Source organism: Anguilla rostrata, chromosome 18 (genome assembly GCF_018555375.3).
Source record: "Anguilla rostrata isolate EN2019 chromosome 18, ASM1855537v3, whole genome shotgun sequence".
NCBI classification, from domain to species: Eukaryota; Metazoa; Chordata; class Actinopteri; order Anguilliformes; family Anguillidae; genus Anguilla; species Anguilla rostrata.
This window is the reverse complement of record NC_057950.1, coordinates 14,529,849-14,550,783: the sequence shown is the minus strand read 5'-3', so window position 1 is coordinate 14,550,783 and position 20,935 is coordinate 14,529,849. Positions and strand designations below refer to the sequence as shown.

General features: G+C 49.4%; 1 protein-coding gene across 8 annotated transcripts in view; it reads left to right on the top strand.

Annotated features, from left to right (window-relative positions):
- The window catches only part of LOC135245101 (spectrin beta chain, non-erythrocytic 5), a 28,497-nt gene extending 8,753 nt beyond the window's left edge, over nucleotides 1-19,744 (top strand). For 3 of the 8 annotated variants that reach the window (XM_064317932.1, XM_064317930.1, XM_064317929.1), the window contains exons 7-34: nucleotides 713-831; nucleotides 1,109-1,223; nucleotides 1,474-1,551; nucleotides 2,346-2,461; nucleotides 3,845-4,007; nucleotides 5,987-6,132; nucleotides 6,229-6,331; nucleotides 6,439-6,588; nucleotides 6,688-6,837; nucleotides 7,816-8,084; nucleotides 8,328-8,466; nucleotides 8,769-8,969; nucleotides 9,335-9,487; nucleotides 10,276-10,493; nucleotides 10,642-10,825; nucleotides 10,937-11,092; nucleotides 11,639-11,935; nucleotides 12,446-12,565; nucleotides 13,610-15,376; nucleotides 15,787-15,891; nucleotides 16,043-16,111; nucleotides 16,396-16,482; nucleotides 16,580-16,671; nucleotides 16,834-16,919; nucleotides 17,049-17,118; nucleotides 17,565-17,698; nucleotides 17,785-17,919; nucleotides 18,166-19,744. In XM_064317932.1, coding sequence (XP_064174002.1) covers nucleotides 713-831; nucleotides 1,109-1,223; nucleotides 1,474-1,551; nucleotides 2,346-2,461; nucleotides 3,845-4,007; nucleotides 5,987-6,132; nucleotides 6,229-6,331; nucleotides 6,439-6,588; nucleotides 6,688-6,837; nucleotides 7,816-8,084; nucleotides 8,328-8,466; nucleotides 8,769-8,969; nucleotides 9,335-9,487; nucleotides 10,276-10,493; nucleotides 10,642-10,825; nucleotides 10,937-11,092; nucleotides 11,639-11,935; nucleotides 12,446-12,565; nucleotides 13,610-15,376; nucleotides 15,787-15,891; nucleotides 16,043-16,111; nucleotides 16,396-16,482; nucleotides 16,580-16,671; nucleotides 16,834-16,919; nucleotides 17,049-17,118; nucleotides 17,565-17,698; nucleotides 17,785-17,919; nucleotides 18,166-18,413 — 5,670 coding nt within the window. In that variant the 3' untranslated portion in view covers nucleotides 18,414-19,744. The remainder of the gene's footprint in view (nucleotides 1-712; nucleotides 832-1,108; nucleotides 1,224-1,473; nucleotides 1,552-2,345; nucleotides 2,462-3,844; nucleotides 4,008-5,986; nucleotides 6,133-6,228; nucleotides 6,332-6,438; nucleotides 6,589-6,687; nucleotides 6,838-7,815; nucleotides 8,085-8,327; nucleotides 8,467-8,768; nucleotides 8,970-9,334; nucleotides 9,488-10,275; nucleotides 10,494-10,641; nucleotides 10,826-10,936; nucleotides 11,093-11,638; nucleotides 11,936-12,445; nucleotides 12,566-13,609; nucleotides 15,377-15,786; nucleotides 15,892-16,042; nucleotides 16,112-16,395; nucleotides 16,483-16,579; nucleotides 16,672-16,833; nucleotides 16,920-17,048; nucleotides 17,119-17,564; nucleotides 17,699-17,784; nucleotides 17,920-18,165) is intronic. The other 5 variants (XM_064317933.1, XM_064317931.1, XM_064317934.1 and 2 more) reach the window with 5 other exon arrangements.
- The last annotated feature ends 1,191 nt before the right edge of the window (nucleotides 19,745-20,935 follow it).

The window sequence follows — 20,935 nt, the reverse complement described above, 5'->3', positions numbered from 1 at the left end:
GAGATCATTCCCAGATATTGAATCTGTTATTCATGAGTTTGGTTAGTGTCCTTTGGAGTCAGTATCATTGGGAAGAGGACGTGCTTTGAGCTGTGTGTAATGGCTTTGAAATGCACAACAGCTTCAGGGACCATCTTGTATGACATCATCTGTTCCAGAGCATTTAGACCACAGAATAGATATACAGTGTTACCCCAACATACACACAGCATTATCCCAACGCTTTAGGTCAGTGCGTATACGCAGTGTTACTCAAACACAACAGCTTACTCAACACACAGCTTTATCCTATCACAGGTACTGCGACCCATTACATGTAGCAGACCCTTCCAGAGCACTTATCAACTTACAAGCACTTTACATGTTCCATTATACAGCTGATATTACAAGTACTGCCAGAACGCATGTCCTACTGAACCCACTGTACAGCAGTCCTCCACTGCACCCACCCAGCATTACTCTAACACAGTGGTAACTAACCCTGTTCCTGGAGATCTACCATCCTGTAGGTTTTCATTTAAACCCTAATTTGGCACACCTGACTCAACTAATTAGCAGCTCAACAAGATCTCTAGCTGTTGAATGAGGTGCGCTTTGTTAGGGTTGGAGTGAAAACCTACAGGACCTAGATCTCCATGAACATGGTTATCTACCACTGCTCTAATGCTACATGCAGCATTAGTCTAATGGTTTTTCTCTTGTCTTCCTGCAGGATGAACAGCTCTATCGCTCTCTTTATGAGGAGATCAACCACCTGGCACTAAAGCTGGAGAAACAGGGGAAGACAGAGGGGAAGAACATTTCTACCCGGAGAAAACATATCAACAAAATGTACATCCCCCACCCCTTCCAATCACAGTACTGCTTATTGTCTTATTATTGTCCACACCAATACACGTTATCTACATTCACAGGTCTCTCTGATCCTGTAACAGTGACACTGTAGCTTGCGATAATAACCAATAAATTCCTCCAGTTTTACATAGGATTTTACTGAGGCAGTTAGTGTTGCATAACACTTGCAACAGAACCCCACCTAGGAACTGAACCTGTGACCCTGGTTCCACCTAGGAACTCAACCCATGACCCTGGTTCCTCTCTACTACAGGTGGCTGAAGGTCCAGTCCCTCCTGAAGGACTACCACAAAAACCTTCAGCTGGCTCTGGAGGTGTCCTCTTTTTACCAGCAAGCGGATAATATAATCTCTGCCATCAGTAACAAGGTAACATGCACATTCAAACTGCACCAGTAAATTGCCATAAAAGTGAAATAAGCCCATTTATCAGCAATGCTGCTCAGCCTTGAAGCGTTTGCTCCCCCTCTGCCTGTGTTCACTGTCCTGGCTCACATCTGCGGCCCTTGGACCCTGTACAGGAATGTGTTCAGGATTAATTTCTCCCGGAATAATCCGCCTGACATCTCTAATATGTCTGCTGACCTCTGCTCTGTTCTGTTCTGTTCTGTTTGCTCAGAGGAAAAGCGTTTGTGTGCGGAATGAACAAGAGAACAGTGGAGACAGAGAGATTCGGGACATAGGGAGCCAAGTGATGGTGAGGACTGCAAACTCTAAGTAATCACAGCTAAAAAACATTGCAAACTCTAATCCTAACTAACAAACACTTCTAACCCTAACTAACAAACACTGCAAACCCTAACCGGCCCTAACTAACAAACACTATAAACCCTAACCATAACCCTAACTAACAAACATTACTAACCCTAACCAACACTGCTAACCATAACCCTACAAAACTCTAACCTAACAGCCAGTTACCCCCCCCCCCCCCCTCCCTCCAGAGCTTGCTAAACAATATTCGGAATCAAACAATGGTGACATAAAAAGCACACATTTAAAAACATTTATGTCCAATGCTAACTAACATTAATATGTGATAAAGCAACACTTCATTCATAAACATGGTCTTTAAACCATGAGCTTTAAAACTATTTCTACCTGTGACCTATGCGTGAGTCTCCCATCTGCACGAGCTCTTTAAAAATTTTAACAACTGTGTACTGAAGAAACAATTTTAAAATAGTTTATGAGCTCTAAAAGTTATAGACAAAGCGGTCTGGCGTAACTGGCCGTTGGTCCAAACCAGGCTTTGGTCTTGTGGGATTTCCTTCCAGCACAGCAGTCCTCTGTGGTTGTGTAAAATAATTAATTTCCATCTCTAAAATAACCATGTTTGACCTAATGTTTTAAGAGCATAAAGTATATTTTGTTCCAAGGCTATAAATCTAATCCAAATGTGTTGAGTAATTTCCTACCAAACATCCCCCCCCCCCCCCATCCTAAACCCTCCCAACGCCAAACCTAAAACCCTTCCTGCCCTGTTCCCAGATGCTGGAGGTCACAGTATCTCAGCTGTCCAAGCTCCACCCCGCCCTGGCCGAGAGGGTGTTTCAGAAGCAGGGGGAGGTGAAGGAAGGATGGGCCCTGCTCCAGAAGGCTGTCAGGTGGGTGTTTCCTCCCAGCCTCCCCAGGTAACAGTGTCCCTGCAATCCTGGGTCATGCAGGGGTTTAATTACTTAATGGGCGCGATGCGGCCTCCACGGGGCTGGAACTACTTTCCACTTCTGCGCTAGTGCTGTGCTACTTCGCTTGCGGTCCCTTTGGGCTGGAAATGATTGCTAAGAGTGAGTACGCCTTTAGTTTGCACGTAGTGCAAAGATACCAGTAGGTCATGTTATCTGAAGAGAGGTGGAAGGAGTCGTTTTCTGTTGGATTTTCCAATCTCTGGAAGATTTGAGCACTTCCACATTCCGCAGTCTCATTGGTTTCTCGCTGGCTTTTTAAAATTAAAATGTCCTGTTTTTACTTAAAGACAAGTGTTGTTGTTTATGCCCGGGCCCTGGGATCTATTAAATGCTGTTATTGTTCTTTACGGATGAAAAGAAACATGCAACACACATCTTTAGCGAAGAACACACAGCGAGACAGAGCATCTCCAGCCGTGTGAGAGAGCTGAGTGGTGGGTAAGTGACTGGTATACTGGCTGCTCGTATATATAAGCAGGCCTGTGCGCTGGGGAGCTTTCCAGTGCATCTTTAACTGATTATGGCTCCAGAATCGGAGCCTGCTCATGCAGAGCTGGGGCAGACAAACCAGGCTGTCCCCCCCCGGCAGATTTCTGGAGTCCCCAAAGAAGGTGAGGTCACTGTGTCAGACGCGTGGCTATATCGCTGGTGTTATTGTCTTGCTGACCCCCCCCCAAACCCCTACCCCCCGGGATGTTGCGTAAACGCCATCCGTCTGATTGTAATTGGCCCAGATTCCTCGTTCGTCTTCGTCTCCGAGTGTCGTCATGCCGTTGGAGGCCAATAAGAACAGCTCTGTGGTCCCGAGCACGTCCCGCTGCGGATAGGCTCGTCAAAGCTGTCAACGAGAGAAGACGGAATTTCCTTAGCCAGGATTGTGAGCATTGTCATGGAGATCATTCTTGGCAATCACTGTGTAATTGTGTACTGTAATAATGTCTGGGCCCAGCTGTTGATGTCATCATGGTGTTTTATGCTATACTAGCTATATTACGTTATATGTTTGTGTGCAGACATGAACTTTCTTAATGTTTCTACGTCTTTTCAGTTTTAAGAGATGAATCCTGTATGGATGGGAATGTCTACATTAAATTATTACATAGAGTGGTGTTATTATGGGTACAGATGTAACCTCCTGTGCCTCTTTGTTTGAAGGTGTCCATAGTCATGCCTGTTTGGTGTGTGAAGGCGTCCGTAGCCGTGCCTGTTCAGATCAGGGCCTTCAGTGGGCTCAATCTCACAGCCTGACCCAGGCTCGTCAGCACTGGCAGTTCTGCATCAGGACCTCTTCTTTTTCTGCAGGAATGAGAAGTCCGGCCTCCCCGTCACCAGCTCCGATTGCTTCAGGGAGGACCATGACCCCCTGACCCCTGCCAAGGAACAGCAGCGCAGCATGGGAGCTGAGACGCAAAGAATCATGGGAAAAGAGATCAAAGAGGAGCAAAACCGGCTAAAAGGACATGCGGTCAGTGATGTGTTCAGTCCCCTGGTGTGGTCAGTGCTGTGTTCAGTCTCCTGGTGTGGTCAATGCTGTGTCAGTTTCTTGATGTGGTAAGTGCTGTGTTCAGTCTCCTGGTGTGGTCAGTGCTGTGTTCAGTCTCCTGGTGTGGTCAGTGCTGTGTTCAGTCTCCTGGTGTGGTCAGTGCTGTGTTCAGTCTCCTGGTGTGGTCAGTTCTGTGTTCAATTTCCTGCTGCAGTCAGTACTACTGTCAGTCTTCTGGTGCTCAAACACGTGTTCTGAACATTTCCAATGTCCTGTCTCAGTTTCAGGATTTCTGCCACATCTGCAAAAGTCCCCCGTGTTTAATGCGCCAAAATAGTAGAGTTTTACACCTTGGGGAAGCTGGAAAGGATACTGGAGAAAAGTGTAAATGTGTTTGACTGTTTTACATCCTCATTAGCATCTCCCAGCTCTGAAAGACATACACATTACCGAGGAGAGTTGTAAAAACACTGTTTACACTGGCGCACAAAATCCATAAAGTTCCCCCAAAATATCTTACCATAGCTAAACCGCATGCCAGCATAAATACTCATTTCTTTTAAAGCTGAAAATCGAATGGATTTCATATCCTGTGGACTAAAATAAACATTATGGTTAAATTAAACACAAAAGCAAAAATAAAAGAGGGTATTCTCATTGGATTTATATAATATTAATTCAGGTTATTTTCAGGGTCATTGGAGAGAACAGGACCATGTAGATATACAGGCGCCAAAGGACAGGACATTGAAGATTACGTAGGAATCTGGGACGACTCGTTTTGTGGTTTTGCGTTGAGGATACTTTAGTTATTTGTCCATAATTACAGATGAGCACAGTAGTGATGTTATCAGTCTGTTCTGTGTTGCCTTAGGTTAATGTTTGATAGTCTGACGGATATTGGAACAAGGGGAAATTTATTAGACTGAAACATTAACTATTTAAAAGACCAAATCAGATGAAAACCAAACGTGTAGTTAAACACAAAGCACTGACCAGTCTTTCACAACCACAACTGAATTATATTCTCATTGCCAAACCATCTGTCACAGCCAACTGATCTTTCCAAGGCTGGACTCTTCCATGCTATGGTGACAAGACTGCCCCCCAGCCCGTGTGAGTCGTGTGTGTGTGTGTGCATGTGTGTGTGCGTGTGCGTGCGTGCGCGTGTGTGTGTGTGTGCATGTGCGTGCGCATGTGTGTGTGTGTGCAGGACACTGGTAAGGCACAGCGCTCTGGGTTCCTGTTGGTGGTGCGTGATGTGGGGTAAGTGCGATGTGCAGTGTAAACACAGTGCTTGGCAGATTTTCAGCCCTAACGAGCTCCAGATGGGGGAAGTGCAGGCCAGATGGGCAGGGTGGGAGTGACATCACCCCACAGCTCAGGGACGAGAGGAAAAAACAACCAATCAGAACCGGAGGGAACTTTTACACTCATCAGCAGTAAGAGGAAGTACAGGAGTGATGTTGGCCTCCAATAAATATACTTCTGATTTGAGTCCACTCGTGATGCAACTCAGTCCCAGGTATTCAGGCCACATTGCCTGTGATTCATGTTGGGCAGCTTTGGAGACACGCAGACATAAATGTAACAATAAGGGGGAGCTGCTTGGGTCCCCTTTCCCCTCTGAGCTACATAGTCATAAAGGGCGAGAATCCAATGTGTCTGATTACTTTTAAAATGTTTACACACTCATATCCCATACACTCCTGACCCACATGCTCATATCCCACACACTCATGTCCCACACACTCATATCCCACACAGTCATGTCCCACACACTCATATCCCAAACACTCCTGACCCACACACTCATGTCCCACATGCTCATATCCCACACACTCATATCCCAAACACTCCTGAACCACACACTCATGTCCCACACGCTCATGTCCCACACACTCATATCCCATACTCACATCCCACACACTCATGATGCCTGTTTGTGTTCTTGTGAACAGAGCATGGGAAACCCTGGGAGAAATAGGAAGTTGGCCAACAGGCAGGATGAACAGCTGCTGCTTAAGAGCCACGCCCCCTCAGCCACAGGAAGTGGTAATGCTCATGCAGATGATGTCACTGGCAGAAATCGGCCTGGGATGGAAAGGTGACACTTGCGGCTCCTTCCTTGTTCCTATATGAACTATATGAAGCTGACGAACCTTAAAATTACCACCGCATGCTGCCTTTTATTTTACAACAGGAAACAAATAAGCCAATCCAAGCCCAGCATTCAGAAAGGTCACCCACAGCCCCGCCCACAGCTCCACACGCAGCTGCAGAAGTTTACCGTGTCAGCAGACAAGGTGACTGCTCTAATTCTTTCCATCACTCTGGTGTTCTGCGTGTGAGTGCGTGAGTGTGTATCCTGCTTACATCACGTGCCATCTCTCTTCCTTTCTTACCTGCAAAGACCCTCTCGTGGCTGAAGGACAATGTTGCCATGGCGACCCAGGTGCGCTGCACTGCGACTCTGGATGGGTTTGAGTTGGCAAAGCGGCAGCAGGCGGCCCTGGAGCAGGAGATCCAGTCCAACGCCACCAGGATACAGGTGGTGAAAAAGGTGGGCGTGGCCATCGCTAATGATGCCTCCGCCACTATTCCGTCAGGCCCGAGCGATCACCAGAACACGAGGTTAAAGTCGAGCTCTCGTCCACTGCAGGAGGGGCGGAGCCTGGTGCGGGCGGGACACCCAGGGAGCGCAAAGATCGAGGAGTTCCTGGGCCAGCTGGAGGGCCTGTGGGAGGAGCTGAAGAGGAGGCACAGGAGGAACCTGCTGCTCCTGCAGGAGACAGAGAGACTGAGTCTGGAGGTACAGGCCCATCCTTACCTGCTAGGCCTGGGCTCTCCTACTCAGGGAGCAGGTCTCTCTCTATCTGTCTCTGAGTCTTTCTCTCTGTCTTTCGTTCTGTCTCTCCCTGTCTTTCACTCTGTCTCTTTCTCTCTCCCTGTGTCTTTTTCTCTGTTTCTATCTCTTTTTTTTACCTTCTCTCTCTCCGGATCTGTCTCTTCAGAAAATCTGGCTGCCTTAGATATCAGAGTGCATAAATCTGTACTGTGGGTTTTCTGAGTCTGTGGGAAAGTCAAAGCAAAGAATCAGACTTCATCCTCTATTACGTCAAATGCTCTTACTATCGGGGATAAAGGACTCGCTAAACTGACCGTGACAGTTCAGTGAGTGGTCCAAAGCTCCTTTAACCAAAGCCATCTCAGTTCCTCTGTTCCTTTTCCAGTTGTCTGTTTCGTTTAGGACGTTTTACGATTCTCCTCAGTCATCAGCACACACAATTTCCCTACAGCTCAGAGTAACAAACTGTGGCATTAGAGCAGAGCAGAGCACAGTAACCAGCTCTCTTACTGGAGATCTGCCATCCTGTAGGTTTTCACTCCAATCCTAGCAAAGGATGTTTCATTATGCTTATGTCATTTATATGTTTTTACATATTGCCTACTATGAAACACTTTGAGCTGCCCTGTGTATGAAAGGTGCTATACAAATAAATAAAGTTCAAGTTTTGAGTTTGAGCTAAAGCAGGGCTGCCCAACCCTGTTCATGGAGATCTACTGTCCTGTAGGTTTTCACTCCAACCCTAACAAAGCGGACCTCATTCAACAGCTAGAGATCTTTGCTGAGCTGCTAGTTAGTTGAGTCAGGTGTGCCAAATTAGGGTTTAAATGAAAACCTACAGGATGGTAGATCTGCAGGAACAGGGTTGGTTAGCACTGGCACAGAGTGATAAGGAGCGGTGAATGGCAGGGAGTGAGAGCAGGCCTGTACCGCCCCCTGCAGGCCGCGCGCGTGCTGGCGCAGCTGGACGCGCTGGAGCGCTGGCTGCAGACGGTGGAGGCATCGCTGCAGCGGCGCAGGAGTGCCCGGGATGCCGAGGCGCTGACGGCCGCCGTGACCGCCGCCGAGCGGGAGAGCAGCCTGCTGGAGAGGGAGGTGTCCGAGCGCGGCCTTCTCCTGCGCCTCCTGCGCCAGGAGGTGGACCGACTGGGCCGCTGCGCGCACGTACACACCCAGCAGCTCCCGCTGCGCCTGGAGCAGGTGGAGGAGAAGTAAGTGGCTGTGCTGTTACTCTCGGAGACTGTGCTGTTAGTGACTGTGCTCTTAATGACTGCAGGTGACTGAGCGGTTACTGACTGCTGTTAGAGTGTGTGTTGTCGGTGAATGTGCTGTTGGTGGCTGCGTTGTAACTGACTGTGCTGTTAGTAACTGTGCTATTGATGACTATGTTGTTAGGGACTGTGCTAGTCGTCTTGTCGCACATAGTGCTGTCTCTAGTCGCTGTGCGTCCTCAGGTACCGCAGGGTGCAGAGCGCTCTCACCCAGCAGAGCTCCGAGCTGCAGGACACACGCATGCTGACGGAGTTCCTGGAACGCGTGGAGCTTGAGGAGAGCCAGGAACAGCAGGGGAGTCGCTTTGGAGACCTGGCACAGGTGAGCACCACACCTGAGCCACACCCACATCACGCCCTGTCAGCCCACAGAAGAGCCAGGCAATGCCACATGGCAGTGTTTGATGAAGACACTTTGAAGTATAATAAACACGCTCCTTATGGTATAGTAAACACAGAACCTTGCTTGTTGGGTATCAATTCCCTTTAGATTGTGTTCTACTTCACTACAGCTGTTCTCACATGCATTCTCTGAAAACTGGGGCCAAGTCTGACCTGTTGAGGCGTCATACACTGTCTACCTGCAAGTGTGTGTGTGTGTGTGATTGTGTGTGTGTGTCTCAGACTCTTCACAGTGAGATGGGTTCCAGGGCCTCCTTGTTGGGTCTGCGGGCGGATGGGGGCAGGGCCAGGGAGCCCCTGATGGAGAGCATGGGAGACCCTGTGGAGGAGCTGCGGGAGGCAGTGGAGATGCTGAATGACACAGTGAGGGAGAGAGGCCGCTCCCTGTGCCAGGAGCAGGACCTCCACGAGCTGCTCAGCCAGGTAAGAGCCCTGGAGCTGGGGCGTCACCACGGCGACCCCTTCCTAACTCCAATACCCCCCCTCCCCCCTCCTTAACTCCAGTACACTCCTCCCCCCTCTCTAACTCCAATACACCCCTCACACTCCTTAACTCCAGTACACCCCTCCCCCTTCCATAACTCTATTGCAGTCCCCCCATTAAAGCATACATGGACAGTTACTGCTATACTGTATTTCATCATAATGGGTTGAGGGAGAGTCAAACAGCTGCTGTTGTAAAGTATGGTTTTTTAAAAAGATTTACTGTACTACCCTCATATCTCCTGACCCCCACGACCCCCTGCTGACCCCTGCTGACCCCTCTTTACCTCCCGACCCCCCCCCAGCACACGTCTCTGACAGCGAGGATCACACAGCGGCTGTGCCGCGCGGCGCAGCTCAGTGCGGATGTTCTGGGGGCGGAGTCAGACATGGCGGTGCGCTGCGAGCCGGAGCGATGCGGTCTGGAGGCCTTACAGGAGCAGCAGGAGGAGCTGGAGGTGAGACCTCTGACCTCTGACCTTTGAACCTTCAGGGCCATTTGCACCTCAGGCTGATCAGTGATACAGGAGATGTAGCTCCCCACAACCACAGTGAGCTGGCTAATCAGCCTCATAACCTGCAGGTTATAACCCTAACCTTAACCCACACCCACAGTGTAGATATAATGGAGCAGTTTAATCAGCCTCATAACTTGCAGGCGGTGGGCTCACAGCAGCTTTCTTAGATACTGGAAACTCCCCCAGTCTCCTATGATCAATAAAAATGGGTGGAGCTTGCCTCGGCCCAGCCCAGCCCAGTCCAGCCCAGCCCTGCTCTGTGGAGAAGATTGCAGTCTGAACTGCAGGAAGGAACCCCACACAGGCAACACATTTTATTACCCCCAGAAGACCGCACTGTTTGTGAGGGTGGGGGTGCTGTATGACTCATACTTGGGTGAACAATATGTTCATCACATGCAATCGCAGCTGTCCGGATGCGATACCATGAAGTAACAGAAATTACCTCATCTTTCACTGTGACATAGCGCTGCGGTAATTCTGCAGGCATGCAGAGCTCTCTGTATCCTAAAGCCCCTTCCATCAGCCAATACCAGCCTCCAAACACCATCAAAAAGGCAAGCAAGGGGCTTGAAGTAACGAGAGCATTTGGCTCCTGCTTACGTAATAAAGAGGCTGTAGAACCCTGTGGTCTGGAAGCGCTGGGACAGAAGCTGCAGTGGGACGGGACACGGCAGGGTGGAGGTGTGCCTGATTTTTCCCTGAATGCTCCCACCCCCCCTCTGCAGACAGACCTGGCGCTGATGGAGGAGGAGGTGGAGGAGATGGTGACGCTGCATGCCCGGCTGCGGGAGCAGTACCCGGAGAGGGTGCAGGGGCTGGGCGCCGAGCTCCGGGCAACCCTGCAGTCCTGGGACGAGCTGCGCAGACGCGCGGCACAGAATCACGCCCGTCTGCGGCAGTTCCAGCAGCTCCGCCACTTCTTCAGGAATTACCTGGCAATGATGTAAGACACAGTGACCAATCACAGCTGCCCTGTTATAATGGACAGATATCCTGATATAATCACCAAATCTCCATTACGCCACTCCTGATCTGATATAGTCATATTCTCACATAATTTCCCTAAACCCCCCCGCCCCCAAACCGACCAGCTCGTGGACAGAGGACACCCGGGCTCGCATCTTCTCTGAAAACGCAGTGCATGATGGGACGGGTGGTGAGCAGCCGGAGGCCTCTGAGATGGACGTAAAGATTGAGCAGAAGTTCAGAGACTTTGACGACCTGGCGGCTGCAGGACAGACCCTGATGGACTCAGGGCATCACCTGTCTGACTTGGTAAAGCCCTGTGCTGCGTCACGCCTTCCAGACACTGCACGCGTGTCATGCGAGTGCTGTGCACTTGCCATGTCTCCTGCTCACAAGCCACCCCCTCCCCATTTCCTGCAGATAAAAGAGAGAATGGAGGAGCTGAGAAGCATGCTGGGATGGATTTTAGTGCGCTGGAGGTCTCAGAAACACCAGAAGAAGAACGGCAGGAAGGGGAAAGCGGAGCCCAAAGGAGACGCCATTTACTCAGAGGCTACAGTCAGCCCTGCTCTACAGGTACAGTTACTCAGAGACTACAATACAGCCCTGCTCCACAGGTACAGTTACTCAGAGACTACAATACAGCCCTGTTCCACAGGTACAGTTACTCAGAGACTACAATACAACCCTGCTCCACAGGTACAGTTACTCAGAGACTACAATACAGCCCTGCTCCACAGGTACAGTTACTCAGAGACCACAATACAGCCCTGCTCCACAGGTACAGTTACTCAGAGTCTACAATACAGCCCTGCTCCACAGGTACAGTTACTCAGAGACTACAATACAGTCCTGCTCCACAGGTACAGTTACTCAGAGGTAAAGTCAGCCCTGCCCCACATGCACCGTTACTCAGGCTGAACTATCCATCATCCTACTACATATAGAGCAGTGGCTAGTGGCTAGTGTCACTAGAGTTAGAGTTGTACCAATGAATATACCAGTATAAATCTGAAATATAAATCTTAAGTATATAAATCAGAAACATATAAATTGAAAAAGATATAAATCTGAAGTTTCTAAATCTGAAGTAACTGGGACGCTTCTCTTTGCTGTGCCCAGCCGGATCTCCAGGGCCTGACAGGAACACCAGCCAATCAACCGGCAGTAAGTCCCAGTTGCCATGACAAAACGCTGCAAACGGAGGACGGGTATGAGGTGATGAGCAGTGTGGGGCTGCGAGGCGGAGCCTTGGACAAGCCCACCCCACTGACCTCGCCCCTCCTACTCACACAGGAGCCCAGCACCCCCTCACTGGGGGGCACCGTCAACCTAATCCTCAGTTTCGGTAAAACGGGCGACACCCTGCAGACAGAGACACCGTTTGCAGTAAAGGGGGCAACGGAGCCTGTGCACAGGGTGAGTACTCCTGCGTATGAGCAAACAGCACACTGACACACACACACACACACACACACACACACACGGCACAAACACACACACACACAGCGCACTGACACACACATACAGCTCACTGACACACACACTAACACACTCCCCTAAGGAGTATTCTCAGTGTGTGTCCAATGAGCACACTACCAAGGAGTATTCCAGGAATAACTGTGTTCTTTTCCTGAGAAGTACTCTAGGAGTGTGTCTTTTTTTTTTTTTTTTTGCATTTTCTGGAAATAAATAACTGATCTTTGTTCATGATGTGGCAGTTTAGTTCAAATAAACAGGCATTTGGTATAATAGTGTAATAGAGTGATGGTGTAACATCTTCCACTAAAACTCCTGACTCCTGATCCCAGTCACACATATCTCTGTTTATTTTCCCTGTGCAGTAATGTGTTTCAGCATCCCTCCCTCCCTCCCTCTTTCCCTCCTCCACTTTCTTCATTTCTCCTGTCTTCTTCTCTCCTTCCTCAGCCAGTGGAGTCTCACTCCTCTGCCTGTAAAGACTTTTGGAGACGTTGCCAGGGTCTTTTGGAAAATACGTTCGGTAGTTTAAAGCGAAAGAGAAAGATTTTTCGGCAGAGCATGGAAGAGGTAATTGCTGGGACGACGGTGCATGCTGCGTTTTGGGCTGCATGAGGCCTGCGTTGTGTCCCCGCCCCGCCCTGGGGACACACCCTACTAACCGTACAGGATACTACATCCTGTAATGGGCTGCTGGTGACCCTACCATGACCCCGTATTTTTATGATTGGACGGTTTTAAAGCACCTTTGTTCATGGTATTGGTGAACGTTATGCATTTAATGTGCATAAAAATTAAAATTTCAATAAAATTTTGTTTGACTAATGCATCTCTCCCTTGATTAATCGGTCAGATTAATACGTTAACCATTTCAGTCCTAGATGTAAATGCTGTTTTTCTGCGTGTTGTAAAGTAAATACTGAAGTTGTGCCCATTTCTCAATAAGTCAGATTTTTACCTGGAGGCCAAGGCAAGATGCCATAATCTCTTCACTGTATCAATTCATGATTAACTCTTCACTGTACGAATTTATGATTATAAACTCTTCACTGTACAAATTTATGATTATAAACTCTTCACTGTATAGATTTATGATTATAAACTTTTTGCTGTATGATTTATGATTCATTCTTTGTTATTAAGATATAAGCTTTTCACTGCAGGATATGAGACCCCTGGGCAAAGTGAGATTAGTTGGGTGAAGTTAAAGGCCAGGCTATGACAGTTCTGTGACGTGCATGTGTAATCCTGCTAGTAGTGGTAAGCGTACACTGATGGCTGCTTACTCTGTCTGTGTGCTCATTCTCTGTATATCCGAGTCGTTTGACTGTCTTCTACAGATCAGCTGATCTTTACCTTTCCTGTGCTTTGAGCTCATGTGATGTCATCAGGGTGCTCTGTGTGTGTGACAGGGAGGCCCCAGATTGCACTGCGCTCTGATCGCTAACATGAGATATCATCATCATATATCAGAAAAAAGCCTGTCCGTGTTTTTAAAGGAATGCAAGGCTGTGGCCATCAGCATGGGGCTTTGTGGATTACCACCAGTTAGCTCTTCCCTGGTCCGCAGGACACAAGGTGTCTCTCTTACATGTTCTTCTCTTTTCTTTGCAGGTAAGTACCTATTTGCATGTTCAGGACAGCAAAGTGGCACCCCCTGCTGGTGGGAATGTTATCCTGCCACGCTCTCCCTGCCAGATCCAAGTGCCCGCCTCTTCATCATCCTCCTCCTCCTCCTGCTCACAACCGTGGGCCGGCCATGCCCCAGGCCACGCCCCCGGCCACACCCCGCCCGGGAGCGGCGGCAGCTCCGTCTTCAGCAGCCTGAAGCTCCGGAGCAAGAAGAGGAAGAGGAAGAGGGACGTGCGGCGTCACACCATCCAGAGGATCATGGAAATGGAGCAGCCAGAGGAGGAAGTGGCCTGCAGCACCCACACCTGGCCCCTGCAGGACAGGAAGAGGAAGGAGGCGCCCGACGCCGAGCGCACGGGCTACCTGAGGAACCCTCTGGCTAGGGACATCGATGCCGAATGTACCGGCCAGTCAGATCTCACTGCGTCACAATCAGACTGCAGCTCAGGGGCAGCCCCTGCTGGACTGAGCAGGAACTGCAGGTACCTCTCGCTGGGTTCAGTGCTGACTTTTGACCTGCAGAAGGATGTAGCCCTCATCCCCAGCATCCCCGACATAATTACCATCGGCCCGGCCGAACTGAACAGGCGTGCTGCAGGCGCCCACCCTGAGAGAACCGCCCCCTTCAGCACCTTCAAACTGACGCGCACGCACACTGCGAGGCCCCGCCCACAGACTCAGGAGGAGCTGAGCCTTCAGAAGGACAGCAGGAGCTCACAGGACACCTCGGCTACCATCCAGAGCATGGGCACACTGACTGCTGACCTATCAGAGCAGAGAAAGACCATATCAAGCAATCACCGATCAGAGCAGAGACAGACCACATCAAGCAATGACCTATCAGAACAGAGAAAGACCACATCAAGCAATTACACATCAAAGCAGGAACAGACCACATCCAGCAATGACATACCAGAGCAAAGACAGACCACATACAGCGATGGCCTGCTGGATCTGCAGCTGAGCGCTCTCTCAGGGATCAGCAGCCTGCATGAAGAGGTGGCTGAGGAGTGGGACAAACTGGCCGCTGTGCTGGAGGTCCAGAGGCGGGACCCTAAATCCAGTGCCCCGTCAGCGGCCCACGTGTACCCCAGCGACTGCAACATCCCCACCCCGCTCACGGCCCCTCCCCACGCCCCCCACCCCCACAGCCCAGAGCCTCCTCCCAGTACTCCTCCTAGGAGGACGGGCGGGACGGGGATGTCGCTGGAGAAGCTAGCCGGTAGCGGGAATGCTGGCGCAGTTGCGGCAGACGCTGTCCCTCCTGACCACCAGCAGTTTGAGGAGGAAGAGGAGGAGCTGGAAGGCATCTGGAGCCAAACCGCCAGCTTCCGCCAAAGCATCTGTTCCGACATCATGTACCAGCTGGCATGCACCCCCCCTGGCCACGCCCAGGAGCCCTGCCCACGGGACCCAGCGCCGCTCCACAGGAAGCTGATCACCGCCTCTGCGCCCAGCCTCCTGGTGGCAGAGCTCCGTCTGCCCGTCGGGGACCACGCCCGAGCCTCGAACCCCAGCCCGAGGCCGAACCGCTCCGCCAAACCCGACAGGAAGTCCTGGGCTGCCTTTCCGTCCCGAGCCCCGGCCTGCGGGCAGATCGCCCTGGTGAACGAGACGGCCGCGGACTCTGTGACACTGCCAGACATCCAGGACCAGGAGAAGTATATCTATCAGTATAGAGAGGAGGAAGAGGAGGAGGAGGAGGAAGGGGTGGAGGCGGAGCTGGGGGCGGACACAGGTTGTCCGAAGGTGAGGTGCACGCTCAGGAGCTCGACGCTCTGAAGTGACCGTTGATTTCTCTCAGATCTGCAGCCAGTGAACTCCCCCTCAGCCGACCTGTGTCATCAGTTTGTGCTCCTCTGAAATCGGCTTCCACTGCCAACACATGCATGAGTGGGAAAAAACACATCAACATACGATGCTCCAACCATGGTCACAGCATTGGAGCCAATATGTTACAAAAATATTATATATATTATAAGCATATATAAACAAAACAGCAGCAAACCTTGTCCATGCTAGCCATGTCATGAAATGCATTTAGACAGCATACTGCAGGCAGTGACTAGATTTGTGGTCAGTTATAAGGCAGAGGGGGGGGAAGGGGGAGTGGATTTGTATTTTGTCTTTACAAATCAGAGCATTTGCACACCCGGCAGGTGCAGTCCATGAGCCTGCTGTCCGTCCACATGGGGGGCCCAGACGCGGCCGAAAGAGAGGAGCAGGGACAGAGCCCCACTGCGGGGGGGCACCCCAGAAGCACGGTACAGCCCCCACCGGCACCACCTGCATGCGTGACTGCGTTCATTAGGCCAGAGTTATGAGCATAAAAACAAACAAACAAATTAACTAACTAGCTAGTGAACAGATTAAAATTGAGAGTACTATGAGAGCAGCTCGTGGTTTGTGTTCCAGGTGCTGGAATTCCAGTCCATGGAGGGGACTCTGGAGAGGAAACACAGACTACAGCCGGGAGGGAAAAAGGTGAGGGAGAGGGGCCAGGCGTGGAGAGGGGGGGGAAAGCAGGTGAGAGGGGGGTGGCCAGAGGTGGTGAGGGAAAAGCCAGGTGGGTGAGGAGGAGGAGCCAGGTGAGGGGGAGGGGCCAACATGAAACAGGTGAGACTACAGTGAGGGGGAGGGGCCAGAGTGAGAAGAGGAGCTGGGGGTGGGTGGAGGGCGGGAGGGAAGTGAGATTGTGTGAGTGGGATTATTAAGGGGTATAACCACTCTTAGCTTGGTGGGTCATTAATGCTGTACCTCCCCCTCAGGCGCCCTGCCGTACCTGGAGCACCTCCCATGCCGTCCTGTACAGGCAGACTCTGTGCTTCTACCAGGACAGGAAGGACACTCTGAGGGTAAGCGGTCTGAACTGGGACCAGTCAACCCAGGGAGTCTGGGGTGACGGCCCTGTGTTTAGCAGATGATGATGTGCTGTGTTTGTATGCTGTACAGAGCTCTGAGACTGGGCTGCCGCTAACCATCATCGGAGCAGAATGTTCTCCAGCTCTGGAGTACACCAAGAAGAGCAACTGCTTCAGTCTGCGGTGAGCAAAACCAGGAGTGTGTTCACTAAACAGGCTGTTTTTAACTGTGTTTATTAAACAGGCTGAATTTACCGTGTTTTTAGACAGGCTGAGATTACCGTGTTTTTAGACAGGCTGAGTTTGCTTTGTTGTGTTCTGAGAGGCCCTCTGTCTCACCCCCAGGTTACGTGATGGTTCAGAGTACCTCCTTAGCGCCTCCTCTCGTTTCCTAATGAAGAAATGGCTGCTGAAGATCCAGGCAAATACTGGTAAAAAAAAAAAACACATGAGACTATCCACAAACGAATCAGTACAGGTTTATTTTACCACCACTGACCCTCACTTTCAGAAACCACTAACTGTGTGTGTGTGTGTGTGTGTGTGTCTTTTCTCAATAGGTCTCAGTCAGTCAGATCCTTCCAGAAGTTTCTCAGAGCCCGGCTCACAGGAGAACCTGCCTGTAACCACGTAAGAACTGTTATAGAACTCCCGTTCCTTCCAGTTCCTTCCTACACATAAACAACCAATAATCCTGCTTTTTAATGTCAGGAATGTCACACACACACGCACACACACATACACACACACATTCACATACATGCACGTACCCCTTGAGCTATAGCAGGAGTCACAAGTTCTTTAACCACTATCTGCCCATGCTATGATCTGTCAGCAAGACCTGATTGTGTATTCACTTCATTCAATGACCAGAAGAGGAAGCTCCATAGTTTCATGTAACTTTGGAGACTTAAATATTCATTCAACTAATATAACATCGGAACATTACACAAAACATGTAAGGAAATGATTTAATTTAAATTACATATCACATTAATTCTTTTTGGGAGCACTCTCAGGGACTTTCAGTGCTACCTGTGACCCCCTGGGGTTAATGCCACACCCTCTCTCTCCAGAAGGGGTCACACAGGCATGGCTAAAGACAAAGAGATTGTAGTCCTGACCACAGCTGGCACACAGAACCCACAGTGGCACCATGGGAACTTGGAGGACCTCTCCCCCCGTTTTTCTGCAGATGCAGGTCATAGTGGTAAGAGCCACACACCCCAGCCATGAGAGTACCATCATCATGTGCGTGAGCAAGCTAGTCATCTGCCACTCTTTATCATCATAAAGCCCCAGATTCCTACAGCTCCCTGCGGCATGCGGTGAAGCAGAGGCTGTCCCAGAGACCTAAGTTTGGGGACCCCACAGTAACCGACAGTCTAGACCGTCCTAGCAACAAGCGCCGTTCACAGTCCTTCACCTCAGGTAGGCCCCGCCCCCCACCTCAACACCCCATCCTCACAGTCCTTTGCATCCGGGAAGCCCTGCCCCCCCACCCCCCTCACATTCCTTCACCTCAGGTAAGTCCTCTACCCCCCCCCCACCCCACCATCTCATTCACAGTCTGTCACCACAGGTAAGCCCTCTGCCCCCCTGCCCTAACCAAAACTGTGATGCATCACTCACTTTTGTGCAGTCAGTATGATTTTAAGAGCCATGTGTGTCTCCTAGCTACCTACCAGAAGATCAACCCTGTACCTCTTGCCACCCGTGGGGGTGGGTCCAGCTACTCTGTCACTCTGGTCATTGGAGACGAGACCACGCCCAACAGCTGTGAAGCGCCGCGGCTGACTGGCTGGGGCCAGGAGGCTTTCCCAGACTCCCCTGGTGGGAGGAGTTATGTCAGCCTCCCCCGACCGCGAAACAAGTCTGTCTTCAGGAGGTTTTTTGGGAAGAAGGAGTGGACACATGACCTCTGATCTCCGACCTCTGAGGGGAAAAAAATGCAGCATCACTCTCATAGTTCCAGTGCTCAGAACAATTTCACTTAACTGCATATTTACAGATATCTACATTCTCCCTGCAGTCTGGTATCTGCAAAACAATGGGTCTTGAACTGTGTTTAAGTATTTTTTTAAATTAGAATCAAAGACAAAAAAGGAGTCATTGACAAATCTGCAGAAGGCTCTTGACATGAAGCAGAAGACGGCTAAATATTTTTACTGAATCATTTATGAATTTGAAATACAGTACATGTAGTCTGCCACCCAGCCTGCTGTCGCAATCAGCTATACTTTTGTTTTGCTTAACCATCTTTTTTTTCAATTTGTGGTCTGTAGTTGTGCCTCGCTGAGTCTCCAGTGCCAGGTGGAGTACTGCAACAGAGCTAGTGCTAATCAGAGGAGGCACGTCTCTCAGTGAGGAGATAGTGTGGCCTAAAGCGGGCTAAGCCCCATAGCGTTTCACCTCTGCAGTTATAATCAGTTTATCTGTGACTACAGTGTCTGGCCTTTACTGACACATAGCTGCCCATTCTCCTAATATTTATTGAATGTTTGTTTTATTAATATGTATTGCTGTGTACTGTGCAGTTTTGATATAAAACATCATGTTTACATTACACGTAGAAGCCCAAATCTCACCTTTGTGTGGAGTGCTCTTTATGCTGCATATTTACACCACTCTGACCAATCAGATTGCATTTCTATACCACCCTGACCAATCAGGCTACATATCTAGAACAATTTGACCAATCAGCCTGCAAATCTACACTAACCAATCAGGCTGCCCGTCTACACTACACCACACATCTAAACCACTCTGATCAATCATATTTAGTCTAGTATCAGACACACTCCTTCTGCGTATGAAATAAACTGACTCTTAATTCTAGTTTAGGTTTTTAACTACTTGACATTACGTACTATAAGTCACTGATAACTAAACAGTATGTACTTCAGCGGCTTCAATCATGGAGCATGTGACACTCCAACTGCCCCAGGATATAAAGAAAATGTAGCCCTTGACATTATACCATTTCTGTGTTTTCATTTTTTAAATCTTAATTCTTCAGACTTCACCACCTTTTATCACAATATAGCTCAGCAGCATTCCAATCTGACGGCAGACCCTAGCCAGTCTTCGGTCAATGAGTAGAGCAACAGTACAAATACCACAAAACCTCATTTATATCATTTACAAGATATCATAATTTCTCCTGCAGTTTGAAACTGCTTTTTTGTTCATTATGATATTTGTAAGCGGAGTGACTGCAGAACTAACATTTTAAATAAATAACACTGAAAAAGAAGATAGGTTCTCGGATGTTTTTCTTGGTTTACCCTGTTGGCCGAGTCCACCCCTCCTGGACCCAATTACGGAGCAGTCAGCGAGCGAATCGTCTGTGCTGCAGCGAGACGGGAGCTCAGGGGCGAAGCACTGACACACTGCTGGGATGCTGGAGGCTCAATCAGCATACTCAGCACAGACCTGTGCCTACGTGGAACATTCCAGGCCACTTCTGCATGCAACAGCCAGTGTGGATTAGAACAATAAGCACCTCAGCCACAGAGTTTCTCTTAAGAGAACGGGTGATGCGTTTCACACTTCCGAACTGCATAAACAGAATCACATCTCCTTCAAAGGGTGAGTGAAATTGTAAATCAAACACCACAATAAAATCAATTACATAAAACTTTGCTGAGATTAGAGATTACACAAATGGTAGAAAAAAATAAGCAACCAGATGATGAACAACAGCCTTAGTTGTTGTTCTTTAAAGGCAGGAGTACATCTACGGCAGTGGTAAACAACCATATTCCTCTACCATCCTGCAGGTTTTCACTCCAACCCTAAGGCACCCCTCATTCAACAGCTAGAGATCCTGTTGAGTCACTAATTAGTAAAGTCGGTTGTGCCAAATTAGGGTTGAAATGAAAATCTACAGGATGGTAGATCTCCAGGAACAGGGTTGGTTACCATTGGTCTACAGGATGTCTCCAGGCAATACACGCCTTTGTAACGTGCAGTTACATTGCTCTGCCACTAGATGACACTACAACTACAACGATGGAACAAACACAACCTTCCACTGTGAACTCCAAACATTAAATTCCACATTCGGTCATGTTGAGCATATATGAACAAAGCTGCTATGCATTTGTCCATTTATCTACCTGGCATTTTTATTATTTATTCCAGTTCAGTGTTCTGAATGATCTGATCACAGTGCTGTTTTATGACAGGTTATGAGGGAATGATCACTGATCCGTTTGACCAGATATTAATGTGAGATCAGCTGGTGAATGCCCCCATTAGGCTGCAGTCCCACAGAGGTCATGACCTTCCTGGCAGCAAGACCAGAATGTCTGTTCTGAGGGTGTCTGTGCCGTGTGCTGTCTGTGCTGTGGGTGTCAGTACAGATGATGTCAGTGCTGTGTGCTGTCTCTGCTGAGGGATTCTTGGTACTGGCAGGTGCCCTACAGATAAACTGCATGGCTCT